We start from the raw sequence: 21,536 nt of genomic DNA on the forward strand, positions 1-21,536 counted from the left end.
CCTTTTTAGGTCTCGAGCTTCTCTCTCGTAGAAAGATCACCTTATTTGTTTCTGATATAATAAGCGGTAAGATCAATTCGCCTGATCTTCGTTCAAAATTAAGCGTTATCGTGCCTTTACGTGCTTTGAGGAATCATGAATATTTTCGGTTGAATCATCACCGGACTAATTATGGGTTTTTTGAATCAATGACTGATTTATCCAGAGTGTTTAATCATTTTGTATTCAGGCTTAAATTACTGCGCTTGGAGCTGGTTATAAAGTCAACTATTCGTTCTCGTTCGTTGTCATTGCATGGAAAACCTATTGTGGTTGTCCAGAGAAAAAATGTCTTCGCTGACATGCATTTTGATTGCGCAAATATAAGTGACTCCTGGGAAGAAATAGTACTAGAACAAAATGGAGAAACGAGTGACCCTCAGGGCGATTCTTTTGGAAAACAGCCAATCGAAACCGGACGCAGTTTCCAATGGAATTTTTTATATGTGCCCAGAAAGGTATTCGACCCTAGAAGCCAAAACCAATTTCAAAAAATTTCTTTGAAGCTTGTGTGGCTAGTATGATGGTGATCAAAAACCGAAAACATGCACTTTTCTTACAGAAATTTCACTAGTTACAAGAGCCGTACATGGTTGAGTGGGGTGTCATTATTAAAGTAATTTTATGTTGTTTCAGGGCAAGTAGAGTCTTGCGGAAGACTACGATGAAATATGATTACTTAAACATTTCAACTCCTGTGGGCTGTTTTTTTTTCAAAAGAATCCCTGACAAGCATGTTCCCCGATGTTTACCAACCAGATGTTAAAAATCAATTAAGTTAAATTACAAACATGTTAACAAATGACAAATGCCTTGTCAACTTCTTTGTATTTAGTCATAGCCAATGAAAGGACGATGATTTTCTCGTCTGATAATAATAATAATTCCCTTGACTGAAAGTCAAGGGTCTTACGCCAGAAAATACCCTAAAATGTTGGTTACCACACAATGTATGAAATGTTATCAAAAACGTAATTGTTTGTTACCATTTTTTTTGTCATCACGATAACTTGAGTAATTCTTAACCGATTTTGATGATTTTCTTTTTAATCGACGAGGAATGGGATTCCTGAGGTTAAGTTCGAAGATGGGCCATCTCGGAATAAGGTTCTGGAAATTATTCCAGAAAAACAGGATTTTACTCTGTTGATAATTGATAATTTAATGTGTTATTCTCCAGTGACTGGAGAAAATAGTGAAAAATTTAGGTTCCCAAAATTATCGATTTGACATTTTGAAGGTCAAGTTCGACGATGAACTATGTGTGAACAATTAGTCAAAAGGTTTGCCAGAAATTATAAATGCAACAAATTAATCGATTTGATAATTGATAATTAACAAGCAGCAGATACCTAAAATTACATATACAGGGTAAGCAAATAGAATGCTGTAAATACAGCTAGGTCTTTTTTTGATTTATGTTGTGATTGATTCATGCCACACATTCAAAACTACAACGGAAGCATCATTTCGTCTAAACAACTGCAAGCAGAGATGTGGCTCAACAATGTTTCATGATCAAGAGGTACTTTATGCACGACGAGCAAATAGCAGCGGCCCAGAAGTACAGCACTGTTTGAAAGTTGACCATACTTTGACAGAGATGGCTCAATCCTACAAAGTTTTAACTTATTTGCTTACGTTTTTGTTACAGTTACAAAAATCTATTGAGAAAATATCAGTCACTCAAAAGGTGCATTCGACAAAAAAAAATAGTTGAAGATCTGCAAATTTGTGGCCACACATCAAATAATTTTCCTTGGTGCTAAATCCCTTAGTTCTCTTTTCTCTTATTACAATCAATTGTCTTCAATTTGTCCATAATAGTGATCCTTAATTAGTAATCATCCGTCCATAATTCCTTTCGCCTTCTCGCTCGTCCGTCGCCATGTAAATAAGCATCTAACACACTAACGCTAAATTAAGTTGGAAAGCCGTCCGTTGCTGCAAGTGAAATATTATATTATATTTGTAATTTGTATTTTTTTGAATAATAAAGTTCGTTAAGTTAAGTTAAGTCATCCGTCCATAATATTTAAATGATTCAAAGTTATTTGTAAGCTAAATTTTGGTAAAATAAAATTTCAAGAAAAAAAGAATAAATCATTTTTAATTATACATAAAATATGTCCTCAATTGTCCTTTCCTTCCGGACCTACCCTTACTTCAGGTATTGTTAGTTAAAAATGTTATTTTAGAACAAAAGAAATGGTTAAGTTTAAAGATTTACTTCACTGTTTCATACATACTGTTGTCTAATGGATTTTTAATTTAACCAAAAATTTGTCCTTTCTAAGTACATTCGACTAAGTATTTTTTTCTCAAATTATTTATTTCACACGCAGAATGCGTCACCACAAGAGATATCAGTTACTTTGTGAGTTATAACACAGATAGGTGCGTCACCTTTACCCTGGTTTTATATAATATTGACAATAATGACGCTTTTTTATTAGATAAATATTTCATGTACTGATGTTGAAAAAGATTGTTCACAGTTGAGCGCACTTGGGAACTGCCCCCAAGGCCCTGCCTGTGCCCTCTTTTCTTCCCGTAGGAATCGGCGAGGAGTTAGGTCCGAAATGTGGCAACTTTAAGGAGAGTTTGCTTATAACTGATACACAATGATCGTATAAACAGTTTCTCATTGCCTAACAAGGAGTTAGGTTAATTGATCACCTATCGAATGATCGCTAACCCGAAAGAAATTCAAAACTAATGTGAACTATATACAACGTATACCGGCGGCAATGAGTGGTAAAACAAGACACATTCGCTACACATGTATGTGCTATGCAAATGGATCAAGTAAGGACACCTATCTTACCAATACCGGCGGCAATGAGTGGTAAAACAAGACACATTCGCTACACACGTATGTGCTATGCAAATGGATCAAGTAAGGACACCTATCTTACCAGTGGAAAGTTCACATTAGATTCGAATTTCTTTGCAAAATTAGCTGTAATTCATCGATGGGTGACAGATAAATGAGAACAGATGGCGCTGTGCCGGGCCAGCGCCATATCTTATCATTTCTCTGATGGGTGACAATTTCCCTAACGTGGCGTCGCATCCATCCCCAATCTAATGTGGCAATTTCAAGGAGAGTTTGCTTATACAGATACACAATGATCGTATAAACGGATTCTCATTGCCTTACGAGGAGTTAGGTTAATTGATCACCTGTCAAATGATCGCTAACCCGAAAGAAATTCAAAGCTAATGCGAACTATATACAACGTATACCGGCGGCAATGAGTGGTAAAACAAGACACATTCGCTACACATGTATGTGCTATGCAAATGGATCAAGTAAGGACACCTATCTTACCAATACCGGCGGCAATGAGTGGTAAAACAAGACACATTCGCTACACACGTATGTGCTATGCAAATGGATCAAGTAAGGACACCTATCTTACCAGTGGAAAGTTCACATTAGATTCGAATTTCTTTGTAAAATTAGCTGTTACACATCGATGGGTGACAATTTCCCTAACGTGGCGTCGCATCTACCCCCAACCTAATGTGGCAATTTCAAGGAGAGTTTGCTTATAACGGATACACAATGATCTCGTATAAACGGTTTCTCATCGCCTTACAAGGAGTTAGGTTAATTGATCACCTGTCAAATGATCGCTAATCCGAAAGAAATTCAAAACTAATGCGAACTATATACTACAACGTATACCGGCGGCAATGAGTGGTAAAACAAGACACATTCGCTACACATGTATGTGCTATGCAAATGGATCAAGTAAGGACAGCTATCTTACCATTGGAAAGTTCACATTAGATTCGAATTTCTTTGCAAAATTAGCTGTAATTCATCGATGGGTGACAGATAAATGAGAACAGATGGCGCTGTGCCGGGCCAGCGCCATATCTTATCATTTCTCTGATGGGTGACAATTTCCCTAACGTGGCGTCGCATCCATCCCCAATCTAATGTGGCAATTTCAAGGAGAGTTTGCTTATACAGATACACAATGATCGTATAAACGGATTCTCATTGCCTTACGAGGAGTTAGGTTAATTGATCACCTGTCAAATGATCGCTAACCCGAAAGAAATTCAAAGCTAATGCGAACTATATACAACGTATACCGGCGGCAATGAGTGGTAAAACAAGACACATTCGCTACACATGTATGTGCTATGCAAATGGATCAAGTAAGGACACCTATCTTACCAATACCGGCGGCAATGAGTGGTAAAACAAGACACATTCGCTACACACGTATGTGCTATGCAAATGGATCAAGTAAGGACACCTATCTTACCAGTGGAAAGTTCACATTAGATTCGAATTTCTTTGTAAAATTAGCTGTTACACATCGATGGGTGACAATTTCCCTAACGTGGCGTCGCATCTACCCCCAACCTAATGTGGCAATTTCAAGGAGAGTTTGCTTATAACGGATACACAATGATCTCGTATAAACGGTTTCTCATCGCCTTACAAGGAGTTAGGTTAATTGATCACCTGTCAAATGATCGCTAATCCGAAAGAAATTCAAAACTAATGCGAACTATATACTACAACGTATACCGGCGGCAATGAGTGGTAAAACGAGACACATTCGCTACACATGTTTGTGCTACGCAAATGGATCAAGTAAGGACACATATCTTACCAGTGGAAAGTTCACATTAGATTCGAATTTCTTTGCAAAATTAGCTGTAATTCATCGATGGGTGACAGATAAATGATAACAGATGGCGCTGTGCCGGGCCAGCGCCATATCTTATCATTTCTCTGATGGGTGACAATTTCCCTAACGTGGCGTCGCATCCATCCCCAATCTAATGTGGCAATTTCAAGGAGAGTTTGCTTATACAGATACACAATGATCGTATAAACAGTTTCTCATTGCCTAACAAGGAGTTAGGTTAATTGATCACCTATCGAATGATCGCTAACCCGAAAGAAATTCAAAGCTAATGCGAACTATATACAACGTATACCGGCGGCAATGAGTGGTAAAACAAGACACATTCGCTACACATGTATGTGCTATGCAAATGGATCAAGTAAGGACACCTATCTTACCAATACCGGCGGCAATGAGTGATAAAACAAGACACATTCGCTACACACGTATGTGCTATGCAAATGGATCAAGTAAGAACACCTATCTTACCAGTGGAAAGTTCACATTAGATTCGAATTTCTTTGTAAAATTAGCTGTTGCACATCGATGGGTGACAATTTCCCTAACGTGGCGTCGCATCTACCCCCAACCTAATGTGGCAATTTCAAGGAGAGTTTGCTTATAACGGATACACAATGATCTCGTATAAACGGTTTCTCATCGCCTTACAAGGAGTTAGGTTAATTGATCACCTGTCAAATGATCGCTAATCCGAAAGAAATTCAAAACTAATGCGAACTATATACTACAACGTATACCGGCGGCAATGAGTGGTAAAACAAGACACATTCGCTACACATGTATGTGCTATGCAAATGGATCAAGTAAGGACAGCTATCTTACCAGTGGAAAGTTCACATTAGATTCGAATTTCTTTGCAAAATTAGCTGTAATTCATCGATGGGTGACAGATAAATGATAACAGATGGCGCTGTGCCGGGCCAGCGCCATATCTTATCATTTCTCTGATGGGTGACAATTTCCCTAACGTGGCGTCGCATCCATCCCCAATCTAATGTGGCAATTTCAAGGAGAGTTTGCTTATACAGATACACAATGATCGTATAAACGGATTCTCATGGCCTTACGAGGAGTTAGGTTAATTGATCACCTGTCAAATGATCGCTAATCCGAAAGAAATTCAAAGCTAATGCGAACTATATACAACGTATACCGGCGGCAATGAGTGGTAAAACAAGACACATTCGCTACACATGTATGTGCTATGCAAATGGATCAAGTAAGGACACCTATCTTACCAATACCGGCGGCAATGAGTGGTAAAACAAGACACATTCGCTACACACGTATGTGCTATGCAAATGGATCAAGTAAGGACACCTATCTTACCAGTGGAAAGTTCACATTACATTCGAATTTCTTTGTAAAATTAGCTGTTGCACATCGATGGGTGACAATTTCCCTAACGTGGCGTCGCATCTACCCCCAACCTAATGTGGCAATTTCAAGGAGAGTTTGCTTATAACGGATACACAATGATCTCGTATAAACGGTTTCTCATCGCCTTACAAGGAGTTAGGTTAATTGATCACCTGTCAAATGATCGCTAATCCGAAAGAAATTCAAAACTAATGCGAACTATATACAACGTATACCGGCGGCAATGAGTGGTAAAACAAGACACATTCGCTACACATGTTTGTGCTACGCAAATGGATCAAGTAAGGACACCTATCTTACCAGTGGAAAGTTCACATTAGATTCGAATTTCTTTGCAAAATTAGCTGTAATTCATCGATGGGTGACAGATAAATGAGAACAGATGGCGCTGTGCCGGGCCAGCGCCATATCTTATCATTTCTCTGATGAGTGACAATTTCCCTAACGTGGCGTCGCATCCATCCCCAACCTAATGTGGCAATTTCAAGGAGAGTTTGCTTATAACGGATACACAATGATCTCGTATAAACGATTTCTCATTGCCTTACGAGGAGTTAGGTTAATTGATCACCTGTCAAATGATCGCTAATCCGAAAGAAATTCAAAACTAATGCGAACTATATACAACGTATACCGGCGGCAATGAGTGGTAAAACAAGACACATTCGCTACACATGTTTGTGCTACGCAAATGGATCAAGTAAGGACACCTATCTTACCAGTGGAAAGTTCACATTAGATTCGAATTTCTTTGCAAAATTAGCTGTAATTCATCGATGGGTGACAGATAAATGAGAACAGATGGCGCTGTGCCGGGCCAGCGCCATATCTTATCATTTCTCTGATGAGTGACAATTTCCCTAACGTGGCGTCGCATCCATCCCCAACCTAATGTGGCAATTTCAAGGAGAGTTTGCTTATAACGGATACACAATGATCTCGTATAAACGATTTCTCATTGCCTTACGAGGAGTTAGGTTAATTGATCACCTGTCAAATGATCGCTAATCCGAAAGAAATTCAAAACTAATGCGAACTATATACAACGTATACCGGCGGCAATGAGTGGTAAAACAAGACACATTCGCTACACATGTATGTGCTATGCAAATGGATCAAGTAAGGACACCTATCTTACCAGTGGAAAGTTCACATTAGATTCGAATTTCTTTGCAAAATTAGCTGTAATTCATCGATGGGTGACAGATAAATGAGAACAGATGGCGCTGTGCCGGGCCAGCGCCATATCTTATCATTTCTCTGATGGGTGACAATTTCCCTAACGTGGCGTCGCATCCATCCCCAATCTAATGTGGCAATTTCAAGGAGAGTTTGCTTATACAGATACACAATGATCGTATAAACGGTTTCTCATCGCCTTACAAGGAGTTAGGTTAATTGATCACCTGTCAAATGATCGCTAATCCGAAAGAAATTCAAAACTAATGCGAACTATATACAACGTATACCGGCGGCAATGAGTGGTAAAACAAGACACATTCGCTACACATGTATGTGCTATGCAAATGGATCAAGTAAGGAAACCTATCTTACCAGTGGAGAGTTCACATTAGATTCGAATTTCTTTGCAAAATTAGCTGAAGTTACACATCGATGGATGACAATTTCCCTAACGTGATGTCCTAACTGTCGCTACCTTATTCATATCTAACTAAACCAACTCAACCCTACTAAAACCCTACTTTACCCTCTGCGTTTTCACGGGCTTGGGACCGTTAAATAGCATGTGAAGGATGCTCTTTAGCCGCATTAGTAGATTTTGCTGTCATTCAAGCAATCGCCACTAAAAACTTCAGCGTATAAGTATGCACATAACAAATCTCAACTAGCATAGCAAACGATATCAGTACAACCAAACATATCACACAGTTTAACAATCCTCTTCTATGTTAATATTCGTTTCATACACAGCCCTCCTATTATTATTTTTATATATGAGTGCCTCTGTACTTGCTTTGGAGATATGTTTAGTCTTTGACAGCTGATCACAGGTTAAAGCATGTCCTTGCTTTTTCAGAGATGTTTACTCGTCGACAGCTGAACTCCGACTAAATTATGTACTTGTTTTGACAGAGTAGATATGCTTACTCTTCGAGAGCTGAACGCAGACTAATGTATGTCATTGTTTTGGCAGAGATGTTTACTCTTTGACAGCTAATCATCGACTGAAATATACCCTTGTTTTGGCAGAAATGTTTACGACAGCCAATAACAGAATCAAGCATACCGTTGTTTTGGCAGAGATGTTTACTCTTCGACAGATGAACTCCGACTAAGGTATGTCCTTGTTTTGGCAGATGTTCATTCTTTGACAGCCAATCACCGACTAAAGAATGTCTTTGTTTTGACAGAGATGTTTGCTCTTTGACAGCCAATCACCGACTAAAGTATTTCCTTACTTTGGCAGAGATGTTTACTCTTTGACAGCTAATCATCGACTGAAGTATATCCTTGTTTTGGCAGAGATGTTTACTCTTTGACAGCTAATAACCGACTCAAGTATACCCTTGTTTACTCTTCGACAGCTGATGCTGAAGTCCGACTAAGGTATGTCATTGTTTTGGCAGAGATGTTCACTCTTTGACAACCAATCACCGACTAATGTATGTCCTTACTTTGACAGAGATGTTTACTCTTTGACAGCTCATCCTCGACTGAATGTCCTTGATTTGGCAAGGATGTTTACTCTTTGACAGCTCATCACCAACCGAATTATGTCCTTTCTTTGGAAGAGATTCTTCGGTGTACCGTGTACTCTTCGACAGCTAGCTTGAAGTTAGTTTATACATAAACATAAATTAGAATGATATGTAAATTTTTGTATCGGGAATAGTGATTTAAGATGCTTTGGAAGTTTAAGAATGAAAAATAAGCTGATTAAAATTACATTGCAAAAATTGTCAGGCAAGGGACCTGACCCACGCGAAAAGTGGGACCTAGTTGTAATAAAATAATATTTATACTAAAATGAAGCATTCGTTTTCTCAGTATGTTGACAAAATGAAGTTCAGCATGGTAATCTGTATAGTAAAAATATTTTTATTTGTGAAGCTACCCGTTAATTGTTCAATACAATCGATTCAGACAAGTAACTGTGAAAATAAACTAACAATGAATTGGTTGTGGAATCTCAGAAATAGCAATCGATGCCTGAATCTAATCGTGGGGACAACATTCATTCCGAAATGTATTTACGATCAAATATTTCATTCGAAATTCGTTATAAGAATGTCCGATTTGAGTGCTATCGAAGCACGTAACATTCTTACATTTTCGCCGACAAATTGTGACAATTTTTTGTTTTTTCTACAAAATCCTAATGACACTTTTGGTTTACTCAAATTTGACCGCATCAGGCGATTCCTGCCCTTCTCTCAGCTATACTTAATAACGGCGAACTCTAATCGTATTGAATTTGATTCAAACAATCTTCATTATATCTATGCAAATGCATTGTTTGTATTTGTCGTTACCTACGCATCGTCGAATAATTTGGATTTCCAAAGAATGGAACATGTACTGACTGGAGAAACGCTCAATTTATCTACAGTAACGAGAAAGGATGTTATTCGATATTTCGGATCATATAAAAATCATCCTTTTTTTGATACCAACTACAAAGCAAAAATATTTCGTGTCAGTCTATTCAAATGTGTTCCGTATGTAGTTTACTTACCCGATGGCACATTCGATGGCATTCAACACCGACTGCTTAGAGAAATTGCTAAAGATTGGAAAATCGAATACATTAAATGCGATTTTTCCAGCACCATAAAAGTTCCTTGGAACAAGGTACTCAGTAATGTCAACGATGAAATCAGCGATTTGGCGATGTGTTCTAACTGGATGAGCAAACCACTCTCCCAATACGATACGAGCACTTACTTTGATTTTCAATGCGGAACATTTCTTGTACCTAAGCCGAAAATCCTAAGTCCGGCATCATATCTTTATTTGTCACTGAATGTAAATGATTGGTATGGATTTATCATGAGTTTGATTTTAATGGCTTTTTGCTTTACGATATTTACAAAAATTGGTTTAAATTTGTTTGGCTCGTGGAAAGATTTGGCTTACAATGATTTGAAGCGATCAGTGATGGACGCACTGGATATGGCCACTAACCATGGACTCAGTAAATTTCCCAAGGAAAATTCTATGAAATTGCTAGTGTATAGGTTCGAATTCTCTTAAACACGGGAAACGTTATATCCTCAATTTAATTGCTGGATTTTTATAGCTGGCTGATCGTTAGTTTCGTAGTTGGTATTGGCTATAGTACTGGATATACAAGCCTTCTTCAAAAACCCGTATTTATGAAGCCTTTGGACACTTTAGAGCAGTTGATTCACAGTAGTAAATATCATATTTTCTTAAAATTATAAGCTATAAGCATATCACATCAAAATAAATTCAAGAATCGTAGAAAAAAAATTATCTTGTAGGTGGAAAAGCGGAGAAACATAACATACGTTACGTTACAAATGCAGAAAATTTTATTTAGCTGATTCACTCATACAAGGACAATAACAAGGACAAGAATTATACAATACAGAAACTCAAAAAAATACGCTTTATCTTTTCATTTAGATTCAACCAGATGTATCCTTGTTGTCGAGCATTTTTAATTTTTATTAGAACTTATTTTTAAAAAAATCTAAAGTTTTAGATTCGAAAAAAAAACTTGTCCGAAATGTCCGACCTTACTGGGGGTTTCCTCGCTATCCATCTAATGAAATGGTGATTCGCGTGACCATTTCTTTACAGCCTTGAAGTTTTCAACTAGAAAATAAATGTTAAAAAAATGTCGAAATGTTCAAGCGGATGCACATCTCTTAGTCTGATAAACATTTTCAGATCTCATCATCTTGGTGAACAATGAACAATTCGCTAAAAGTTTGATTGAAACGGGCTCAGAAAGTAACATTCAATTAGCGAAGCATATTGTTTTGGATACTGACACAATTGATCCATCAATTCGAGTTAAGCGTATCGATGAACAGGCAGTATTTGTTAAGGTCATCTTAAAGAACTACATCGGCGAAATCAATAATGAGACGGATCCGCAGTACAGGCTACGAATAATGAAGTCATGCATTCTGAATCAGTATACAGTCGTTGTACTAAAAAAGTACTCATTATACACGAAATACGTCAATGAAAAAATACGTGGGTATGGAGGTCAGACAGTCCATGATTATCTCTAAAGTATTTAACATTCTATTCGTTTTCTAGGCTCCAAGAAAATGGTATACTTACTTATTGGGGATTGCCTATGGAAGGTACAAATAGCAACTTCATGCGGCTGTATTTCACCGATTCTGGCACAACACAAAATGAAGGACCGAAAAAACTTTCAATTCAAAGTTTGAGCGGGGCATTTTTGTTGTTATTAATAGGACTGTGTAGTGCTGTATTGATGTATACTTTTGAAAGAATATTTTGTTATTGGTCGGGTATAAAAGGAGAAAAGACTTACGCTTCTTCTGACAAAAACCATTTCCAATCAATGACTTCAAAACTTACCCATTTCTGAAAGTTAACTGTCTCTCAAAGTCATAAAGAGTGTTATGATGAAAGAGAAGAAGATATTTTGACAAGTACCCCAAGGCAAGTTATAATAACTACTCACAGTCAAAATATGTAAACACTGAAGAAGGTAATGCTCAGTTACGCACGGATCCCTACTTCAAGTGAATTTAGTTTAGTAATATTCACGGGCACTGCAGTTTTCCGTTCCAACAAATCATCTACTAGCATATTAGTTTAGCTGTAAAATACTATTATATTTTCATTTGTATTTGTAGGAATACTAAAATATTTGTCACAAAATGTTCACTGCTTTGATTGAAAGCGGATGATGTATGACCAAAAACCTTCAAAACATGAAAAGTTTGTCACACTTTATTTATTACTTGATAATCTGCAACTTTTCACCTGTGAATCTTGATTGTTTAGCATATTGGTGCTTACAGGCAATGGAAATAGTTAAATATAGATCATTCTGATTATATTGCGGGAATTTTTTTAAATTAAAAAACCTTTATTAAATACACTAAAAATTACACTGCACAGGGAACAAACACTATTGTGAACTTTATAACCGAATTTTACTTTACAAGCGAATTAAAAAAAAAAACTTTTTGCACCAGAATCACGAATTAATCACTTGAAACACCTCTTACTATTAAAAATAATTAATAAAAACACAAATCGAAAAATATCAGCAATATTTTGGTATGAATAGGTTGTGATTTTTGCCATTGTAAGAAGAAGAAGAATGACGTTTCAGGTCTATGACGCTCAGTAAATACACAATTTGTGAAACTATTTATGTTTCAGGATGTAGTATACGTTGAATAAATTGGTTTATTGAGTCTATATCTCAATTTCAATAGATCATTGAAGTGAAAAACAAAAAGAAAATGTTGACATTGGCGCTGGCGATCAGTTTCGACGGTCAAACCATGAACTTTCATCACAACCCATTCATAGACGATTTTCGACGTTCGAATCGTATTCGATGTTGTCTGCGCCGTTATTAAATTTGACTTCGTAAGGGACTGCTGCAAGCAATTTTAATGAGAGATAGTACAAGTTTAATACAATAATAAGTATAAACAATAACAAAACTTATTTCAAAAAATTGGAAGACTGTCATTTAAAAAAAAATTGATTTAAAACTTCAAGCGTTCGGTGCAAATTTTCGTGATCTGACTCTTAAACTCCAAGTGGATAAGCAATGTGATTAGATAATCGAACTTTGATCCTTCTGAACCGTTAGTTGCAAAGCAGTCAATCAATTTGAAATAGTCAATCGTCACTACTGATAAAAAACGTTTAAAATATTATCGAATCAAAGACAATTCTTCAGTGTGCTCACAAAATTCACTGTAATATTTAAAACTCATCATGCGACAATTAATTTTGATTTTGGTCATTTTAGGAGTATTTTCTACAAGTAAGTTCAACCACGATAAGTTATTACATAGACATTATTGAGTCGAAGTTCTATCATTTACAGATGCAACTGCTGTCAACTGGGATGGACTACGAGGTACTATAATGCTATTATTTAACGAAGTTAAACCTAAAGCTCAAATCTGCACTATTGCGTATGAAGTTACATAGTGTGCGAAAAAGAACCTACATTGGTAGATACAACGCTTTTTGCAATTGACACTTCAGATACACTGTAGATGGCGTCAATTTTCTATGAAAAAGCAAATATCATGAGTTATCATCGCATTTCTCTCTCTCTCTCTCTCTATCTCTCTCTCTCTCTCAAACTCTCTACTGTAAGACTTACTTTCTTTTTTTCTCTGAACTTGCCTTATAACTATTCTTAACTAGTTTTTTTTGTGGATATAAGTGAATATCGAATTCCGTAAAGCGCTACTAAGTACCTGATCTGTGATTTAAACTGTGACGTTCTCATGTTTTGACCTTTTTCTTTTCCTCATTTCTATTGACGAGTCAATTTACTCTTGATTATTAATTGTTTCTACGACGTTTTTATTTTATTTTTACTTTATTCTTTGTAATAACGTTTTTCCTCCTCGTCTTTGCTGATATATTTATTTTTATTAATTCTTGATTGTATAATGTCTAAAACTTTTTTTTTTTAGTTACATTTGGACCGGTAAGATCGTTTCCGTGACCGTAATTACGATGATTTACTGTATTGCATTTATGTTACTGTTTCTTTATACTTAATTAGGCGCCAAATGAAGTCTTTTTTGCAAAAATGCCAAGAACTGCAAACGAAGCGGTAAATCGGATTTTATTAATTGTTTTAGGCGCTCTTATAAAAAAAAATCGTACTACAGGCTACAGAAGGATGGTACTCAGTTAGTACAACTTGTGAAAATTCTGGACAGTATGCGGGGTTCAGATACCGATTGCGAAACGATAACAGCATTAATTTACTTTTCGATAGAAATGGAATAATCGCTGGAATTCAGGCACTAGTGAGTATAACTAAATTCAAGTTGAATATTGAATGGAAAATCAATTGGGAAGCTTTGATCAACAGTTGCCACATGATGAAATTATGAGTCCCAACAATCGATATCGTTATGACTTGGTTCCAATGTTTCGTAACGAAACAATTGCTGGTCGCCCTTACGTAGTTTTGACAGCATACTTTGTTCGCCCAGGTATCTTAGGCAACTTAACTATTTTTTAAAGTAACGCTAAATCCACTCCAAACAACTACACATTCTCAGACTTGATTTGCACCACTGGCCGAACTGTTCAGGATTTCATGAACCAAGGAACTGGAACGGGTCTTTGGTTCCAGAATGGTTCAGGTCCAAATGTCCTGATAAATGTGCCACGTATGCGTGCTGCCGCTTCTCAATTAGGCTGGACGGATTGTGAATGTTTTCCAGGGATGGGACTTCACAACTTTTACGAAGTGAGCGCAAGATTTTCAGACCTGCTAAATAAACATTTGACAGATTCTCATTCAAAAATGATCAGGTCCACAGATGGCACGAAACGAACTGTGACCGTGTTCAACCAACACAAATCACTTTCAATTTAGATGAAGAAATGACTGGATTTGTTTTCCAAATTAGTGGCCCTTCAACTGCTGCTCGTTTCGAATCTCCACCAAATGCGGCCCTTTATGTAAGCTACAAAATTCAAAATACACGCGCGGAAAAGTGAAAGCCAACGCATTCTTTGATTTGAAAAGTGTTGTGCTTTGTAAAAGATTTCACATGTATGTGTAACAAGTGAACAGTCGAGTTGAAGACCATATCGTTGATGGATACCTTTTTATCTCGACTTAATAGATTTTTTTTCTTTTACTGATATTACAGGCGATTATTGGCCCTGAAAGAATTCCACAATGCATCATTGATAAGAATACCGAATTCGGATTTTCGAGTATCCACGTTTACATGATCGATCAACCCTGGACACTTGGATGTACTAGATAAGTTTTATTTTATTATTCGTTTATAGCGATCTGAATAAAGCTCAGTCAACTCAACACTAGTTTTTTTTGCCAAAATTCTCTTCTATAGAAAAAATTCTCCTGCGTTATGAATTGCGTGAATATGCCCTGGAATATGCAAAAATAAAGAAAAAAAAGGGGAAAACCTCAAAAAGTTGAAATAAATAATTTGCAAGACAATTTTTGAAATAAGTAAATTTAGAAGCATAATTTCAGACGATTTCTTTTACGGAAACAAACCAGGCAGGAGAATTTGATTTGACAAAAAAATTAATTCAATTTATGTCAGTGTTCATTTTCATTCCTTATTTGACCCTAGGTCTCTTATTTGACTTTTCAAAAATAAACCACTCCTGTCTGGTTCACTTTACTTTTCCGTGGGAAAACTAATCCGAACTGACAACCCTAATAAGTTGGCAAATGGACGTTTTTTCTCTGAAGATAAATTAAATTATTTCCTTGAGTGAAAGTCTCTATAGCAAAAAACATTGTTTACAGTATCCGCTTGCCATTACTTTTGAAGTGTCTGAATATACACTACTATACTGTGTAATGAAATTACAAGCGGACAATGTCCGATTGTTGGACCCCTAATTTTGTAAACAATGTGTGTGCGGTTGCTGCCTCTGTCTTACGAATGACTAGATTGTGTCTGACGGAAATGGTGGAATCAATTCCATTTATGTCCACGAGGTCACGATGAAAAAAGATCGAATTTCCTATAACTGGAAACCAGAAAGGTGTTCAAACATGGTGTTACCATCATAAACGAAGTTTTGCATCTACTATAAAAATTTGTTACATTTTATTTTATTTTTAAAAGGAATAGTAGATTACTATAACTGGGCTGCCGCCCTCGGATACTTTTACTCACCTGGATACGAGATAACTTGTTACTTCCCAGTTATAGTATGCTATTTTACCTTACGAGGGTGGTAAACGCTTTGTCCTAGGGTAGTAATGGCCTCATTACTTTCCTAGTAAGGTAAAATCATATTGTTAGACAGCGAAAAAATAATCCCTCCAATATTATTTCCTTTTATGCACTTTAACTGACTCGAATCGAAGACCTTGATTAAAGTTATACGAGATGTGTTGAGTCGATTTAAAATAGAGGACAATGCTATGATGGACCATCATTGATGGTGTCATTCATTGTGTCTTTTTTTGTTATGAGGAAATTGGAGAAATTACCATCAGTCAAGAAACCCTAAAGGGCAAATGTGACGCAAGTCCTTGTGTACTTACAAAATAACTGATATCACTGACGGTGACGCATTCTGCGCCTGTACGCAAAAGTTTCATCAATAAAAATTTGAGTCAAAAAATTTTTAGAAAGAAAATAACACCAAAAAAAAACCATCACAAGTGGCAGATGTTGAGGAAACAAAAACTGTTAAAACATGGAAGAAATAGGTCCCGAAAGAATAGAATTCAAACGGAAGAAAGCCGAATCATTCCGATGTTAAACGTTTAAGAGTTGCGAAAGAGAACTTTACCATAGGAACCAACTAACGAACGAACAAACGCAGAAAATTTCAGATATCTGAAAACACAAAATTTGGAATTTTTCATTAAAAAAACGACAATTTTGAAATTCGCGACCACAAATCTTAACCGATTTTGACGTGTGATAGGTGATGGATGCTCAGATTACAACTATCAAAAAATCAAAAAGTGTTATCATTTTTTGTCGTATGATTTTTTACAATTTATTATCGTCAGCACGAATTTAGTCACAACTTTCATCATTAATATAAACTGCGTCTCCAATTGAAACCGATCCTGCGATTCGTACACCCATTTGAATACCAATAACAGGAGGCTCATTCGGTAATATTGTTCGAGTTTTGACTAGAGTTTTTAATGGCTCACCTTCTGGGTGACGTTGACCAGTCTCTGGATTTATGTTAGTCAAAATGCATCTGCGAAAAAGAATAAAACAATCTCACATGTCCTGGCTTGAATAAATAACAATTTTCACCTTGTACAAGGCTTCAAAACGCGGAAAACTACATTGTCTCCAATGCGAACCCACTTCCAACTATCTTCATCGTAAGCTGCAGGACCTTCTATTAATAGATTAGGCCGGAATTGCAACGGCGTCACCGGATGATCCAGTTCAGAGTTTAGCTTATCCACCGATCCTTGATTGATCAGCATGTAGCTAGTTTTGTCATGATAACTTCCGGCGTCTTCATCACGGTATGCTTTATATTTTCGGTCCGGTTTGTATATACCTTTTGTCGAATATTTATGTGGATAAAATGATAAACGGAAAATACCTGGCTGACCAACTATGGATTCAGATAGCCAATCAGCCACATGGTCACCAGCATCGATTCCAACTACTTTCGAATACCAGCATTCTATCTCAAATTTCGGTGGCCGTTTTCTTAACTCATCCAAATTTAAATTGTAATTCGGTCGTCCAGGTGCTGACAAAATCAGTTGGTTACCTTCAACTTTAGGTTGAATAAGTAACATATTCGGATAGACTCGTGCAGTCACTTGTTTGTTGTTTCGTGATATAATGAATCCACGATCAACTAGCTCATCACACTCAACACCAAGCATGTGACACTTAAATGAGTTACACTTGATTGGCGCGCATGATTTTACCGGGAAAAAATTTAGGTCACTGATTTTGCCCACCTTTCTCCATCTGGAATTGACAATAGGCGAGTTAAAATTGAAATCTTCCGGTTGGAATTGTCTTACTTGTTTGGAATCGGTTCAGTCCTATTTCTAGCATAGAAATATGCTAAGCCAGCTGCCGCTGCTGTTCCCACTACCACAGCAGTACCGACAATCACTTTCGTTTGTTGATCTACACAATAAACAAACAAAATTTATTTACAATGGGGAAATATAAGAAGTTACATATTTAATGTTATTTATCTGTCTAGAACGATAATCTCGAGCTTATCCCTCTAGGGAGTTTTTGTTTATCTCGATATATCTGTTCTCGAGAGATAAAATATGATATGCACCTATTGCCAGACTGTTATTTTGACGTGTAGGCATTATGACCCACGCCTTCGGCTAGGGCAATAATGTCCTACACGTCAAAATACCAATCTTGGCAACAGGTGCATAATATATATTATCGCATACGCGGTGTGATTCCCCGAAAAAATGATTCACCTAGGATATATAAACAAACATTATACTTCTGTAAATTGTCAAAGTGTCATTCGCATATCTTGTTGTCTCGTTTTCGCTTATCACGTATGACAAGCCGTCTCGGCAAGCCTCGACCGCTTTGTCATACGTGCATAATATTTATAATTCTTCTTAATCCACAACTATAATAGAGTCCCTAAATTCAAATTTGATTCACTCAGCCTACACGCACATAATGTGACATTAATGGCGCTACTGTCATGCCTTCAAAATCAAGGTTCTGAAAGAACCAAGTTAAGACACCCACGAAGTCAGAATTTGTGTTCTTTTTATTCTATTCTCTTCTGTTTTTAATTACGAAACACAATAAATTAATGTTTCTTGTAGGCATGTTCGATAATTCATTCGATTGATAAAATATCGATTATTTCTTAGAAATCGATTACAGTTATGAAAAGATACGTATTAGCACTATTTTGTTTTCACATCTTTTATTCAATCCACAAAATTTCCCAGCAATGATTTTGAATAATTTTGTGTATGTTGTCCCAGACTACATTTCTTACGACGCGCAAATAGACTTCTTGTTTGGAATGTCAACCTGATAAAAACTTTTTTTTTCTTTAAGTTGACATTTTAAACAAACTATAATGAATGCGTTCCTCGAAGGCGTTTTTGTTAGGTGATCGCTTGAGAGCTGTTGACGAGATTTTCCGTTCAACTCTCGAAGCCATTGCGAATGTGAAGATGTCTGATTTTTCTTGGGACCAGGCTTCTCTTCCTTTATGCTTTGGAGGTATAGGTGTTAGGAAAGTTGAGGATATTGCGATGCCAGCTTATCTGTCGTCTGTTTATTCTACTTTAGAACTATCGAGTGAGATATTGAGAAAGTTTAGTTTTCAGGTAATCGAAACTAGTGTTTTGGAATTAATTGAGGAAATACCTCGAGATTTTGTTCCAGAAGGTGACGATAAGAAGAAGAAGCAAAAGAATTGGGATCTGCCGATGATTAAGAGTAAATTCGATGAGATGTTTGACTCCAGCGAACCTGTTGCTCGTGCAAGACTACTTGCATCATCAACCAAAGAATCTTCAAAGTGGTTGCAAGTAGTTCCATCGAGCCAATTGGGTTTGCTATTGGATAACAACTCTGCTAGAATTGCTGTTGGTCTTCGTTTAGGTTCTGGTTTATGCGAGGAACATAAGTGTGTTTGTGGTGGAATGGTTCAAAAGGATGGCTTACACGGCTTATCATGCAAAATGAAAATTAAAAAAATTGCTGCGCATGATGAAGTCAACAAAGTTTTTTCTCATGCATTTTCTTCAGCAGGATTTCCAACCATGTTACAACCGCCAGGTATGTCTAGAGATGATGGTAAAAGACCTGATGGAATGACCCTGATTCCATGGAGTCATGGTAAATCTCTTATTTGGGATGTAACCATAAGAGATACATTGGCGCCTTCATACATTAATGAATCTAGCAAGAAACAGCGGTCGATTGCGGACAACGCAGAAAGATTTAAACACAATCATTATAAGCGTTTAAAAGAAAATTATTTGTTTACTCCTCTAGCTTTCGAGACTTTAGGCTGTATGGGACCTGAAACAAAGAAATTCATTGAGGAAAAATTATAAAGGCCACTTCAGGGGAACCGCGATCAATGGATTATTTATTGCAGAAAATTTCAATTGCGATACAAAGAGGCAACGCTGCGTGTATTTTGGGGACTTTGGGAACGGATAGAGTAGATGATTTTTATGTTTTGTAACCTTTGATTTTTGAAAAGATCGTTTTTTTACGGGCTGCATCATTGTGAGCAGCCTTTTTTTTCGCATATTTAAATAAAGAGAACTAATATGTTCAACAAAATGTATCTATTTGTCAAAATAACACATGTTTTCAATGAAACTTAAACTCGTGTGATTTGCGGCCCTCGCTTCGCTCTGGCCGCAAGCTTCACACTCGTGAATTTTTGTTCTATTTATTCGGTTTTGTTTACAAGGCAAAGTCACATAACAAGAAAAATACTATTGAAATAGATACAAAAATTCTGTTAGCAAAGTAACTCAGGACCTGGGGATTTCAATACTTCGTCGAATAAAAAAAAGTTTTTGAAAATCGGTTGAACTTTGCTCCAGTTATCGTGTTAACAAAAAGCAGAAAAGGCTCTTTCCGAGAACTACTACTAGATGGTTGAACCGATGCCGCCCATTTTCGAACTTGACCTGAGGAGTTCAATACTTCGTCGATTAAAGAAAAGTTTTTGAAAATCGGTTGAACTTTGCTCCAGTTATCGTGTTAACAAAAAGCAGAAAGGGCTTCTTTCGAGAATTATCACCAGATGGTTGAACCGATACCGCCCATTTTTGAACTTGACCTGAGGATTTCAATACTTCGTCGATTAAAAAAAAGTTTTTGAAAATCGGTTGAACTTTGCTCCAGTTATCGTGTTAACAAAGGGCACAAAATTTTAACATTTAACGTTTTTTCATCACATTTCCATACATTTTTAATCATAGTGAACGTGTTAAGTACGGTGTATTTGTTTTCGTAAAACCCATGACTTACAGTCAAGGGAATTACAATTTTGCGAATAACAAAACTGAATATTAAGTGAAAAAAAAATCATAATGTCTATGTTCAAACTACACTTATAATGCCGATCAAACGATTGCAGACAAATCATTCGTATATGAAACGTTTCATTGTCTCATATATATATATCTACTCAAAATGATTATTGTAACAATAAACCGGTTCCGATGAAGACGTTCTGCAAATCTACAATATTGATATTGATATCTGCACCGGCACCTATGATATTTAAATACAGGAAACTTCAAACACTTCAATTGCGCAGCTGAACAAGCTCACATTTTTGCACACCTGGTCTGACTTGTTGAACGTCATCTAAAGATGTACGCAGTACAAGTACACTAGTTGCTGACATGGCAATAATTCATGTAACATGGATATGTGCAGAAACACCAATATGCGAATGTAGTCGGTTTTATGAACACAAAACGCACACATTCAAAAACTTTTGTTCATTTAAATCATTGTTTCAGTTACAGTAACAACCACTAAATAATTCTATGTCAAATGCTAACGATAACGATAACATTACCAGGCATTGTTTACGTAGCTAAAATTCAATTACTTGTCGTATCAACGTGAAACTTTATACTACACTGATACTCACTCGTGAGCACTGTATAAAACTAACTAATAATCATGCATATAGGTATAATATGGATATGGGAGGGGGAAAATATTGGTGAAATTAGTTTTATTTATTTATTATTTATCGTATGGCTCCATA

At 36.6% G+C, this 21,536-nt stretch overlaps 2 protein-coding genes across 4 annotated transcripts; one reads left to right on the top strand and one right to left on the bottom strand.

Moving 5' to 3' along the window:
* Nucleotides 1-7,271: 7,271 nt before the first annotated feature.
* LOC119067639 lies at nt 7,272-15,120 on the top strand. Its single transcript, XM_037170739.1, has 11 exons — nt 7,272-7,282; nt 10,610-10,623; nt 13,012-13,080; nt 13,144-13,176; nt 13,748-13,761; nt 13,840-13,890; nt 13,949-14,089; nt 14,155-14,278; nt 14,348-14,538; nt 14,604-14,753; nt 14,948-15,120. Exons 3-11 carry the CDS (start codon nt 13,032-13,034, stop codon nt 15,065-15,067), a joined length of 873 nt encoding a protein of 290 aa, XP_037026634.1. The 5' UTR covers nt 7,272-7,282; nt 10,610-10,623; nt 13,012-13,031; the 3' UTR covers nt 15,068-15,120.
* Nucleotides 15,121-16,777: 1,657 nt separating this feature from the next.
* LOC119067816 (uncharacterized protein YcbX-like) lies at nt 16,778-21,439 on the bottom strand. 3 transcript variants are annotated; one of them, XM_037170978.1, is made up of 5 exons: nt 21,342-21,439; nt 17,806-17,914; nt 17,740-17,749; nt 17,069-17,668; nt 16,778-17,009 (listed from the first exon to the last, which is right to left on the bottom strand). In XM_037170978.1, exons 2-5 carry the CDS (start codon nt 17,837-17,839, stop codon nt 16,817-16,819), a joined length of 837 nt encoding a protein of 278 aa, XP_037026873.1. In that variant the 5' UTR covers nt 17,840-17,914; nt 21,342-21,439; the 3' UTR covers nt 16,778-16,816. The 3 variants fall into 3 exon arrangements, with proteins under 3 accessions (XP_037026873.1, XP_037026872.1, XP_037026870.1); XM_037170977.1 differs by having other exon boundaries at nt 17,731-17,749; XM_037170975.1 differs by having other exon boundaries at nt 17,069-17,749.
* Between the last annotated feature and the right edge of the window lie 97 nt (nt 21,440-21,536).

This window comes from Bradysia coprophila (genome assembly GCF_014529535.1).
Source record: "Bradysia coprophila strain Holo2 chromosome X unlocalized genomic scaffold, BU_Bcop_v1 contig_128, whole genome shotgun sequence".
Lineage (NCBI taxonomy): Eukaryota > Metazoa > Arthropoda > Insecta > Diptera > Sciaridae > Bradysia > Bradysia coprophila.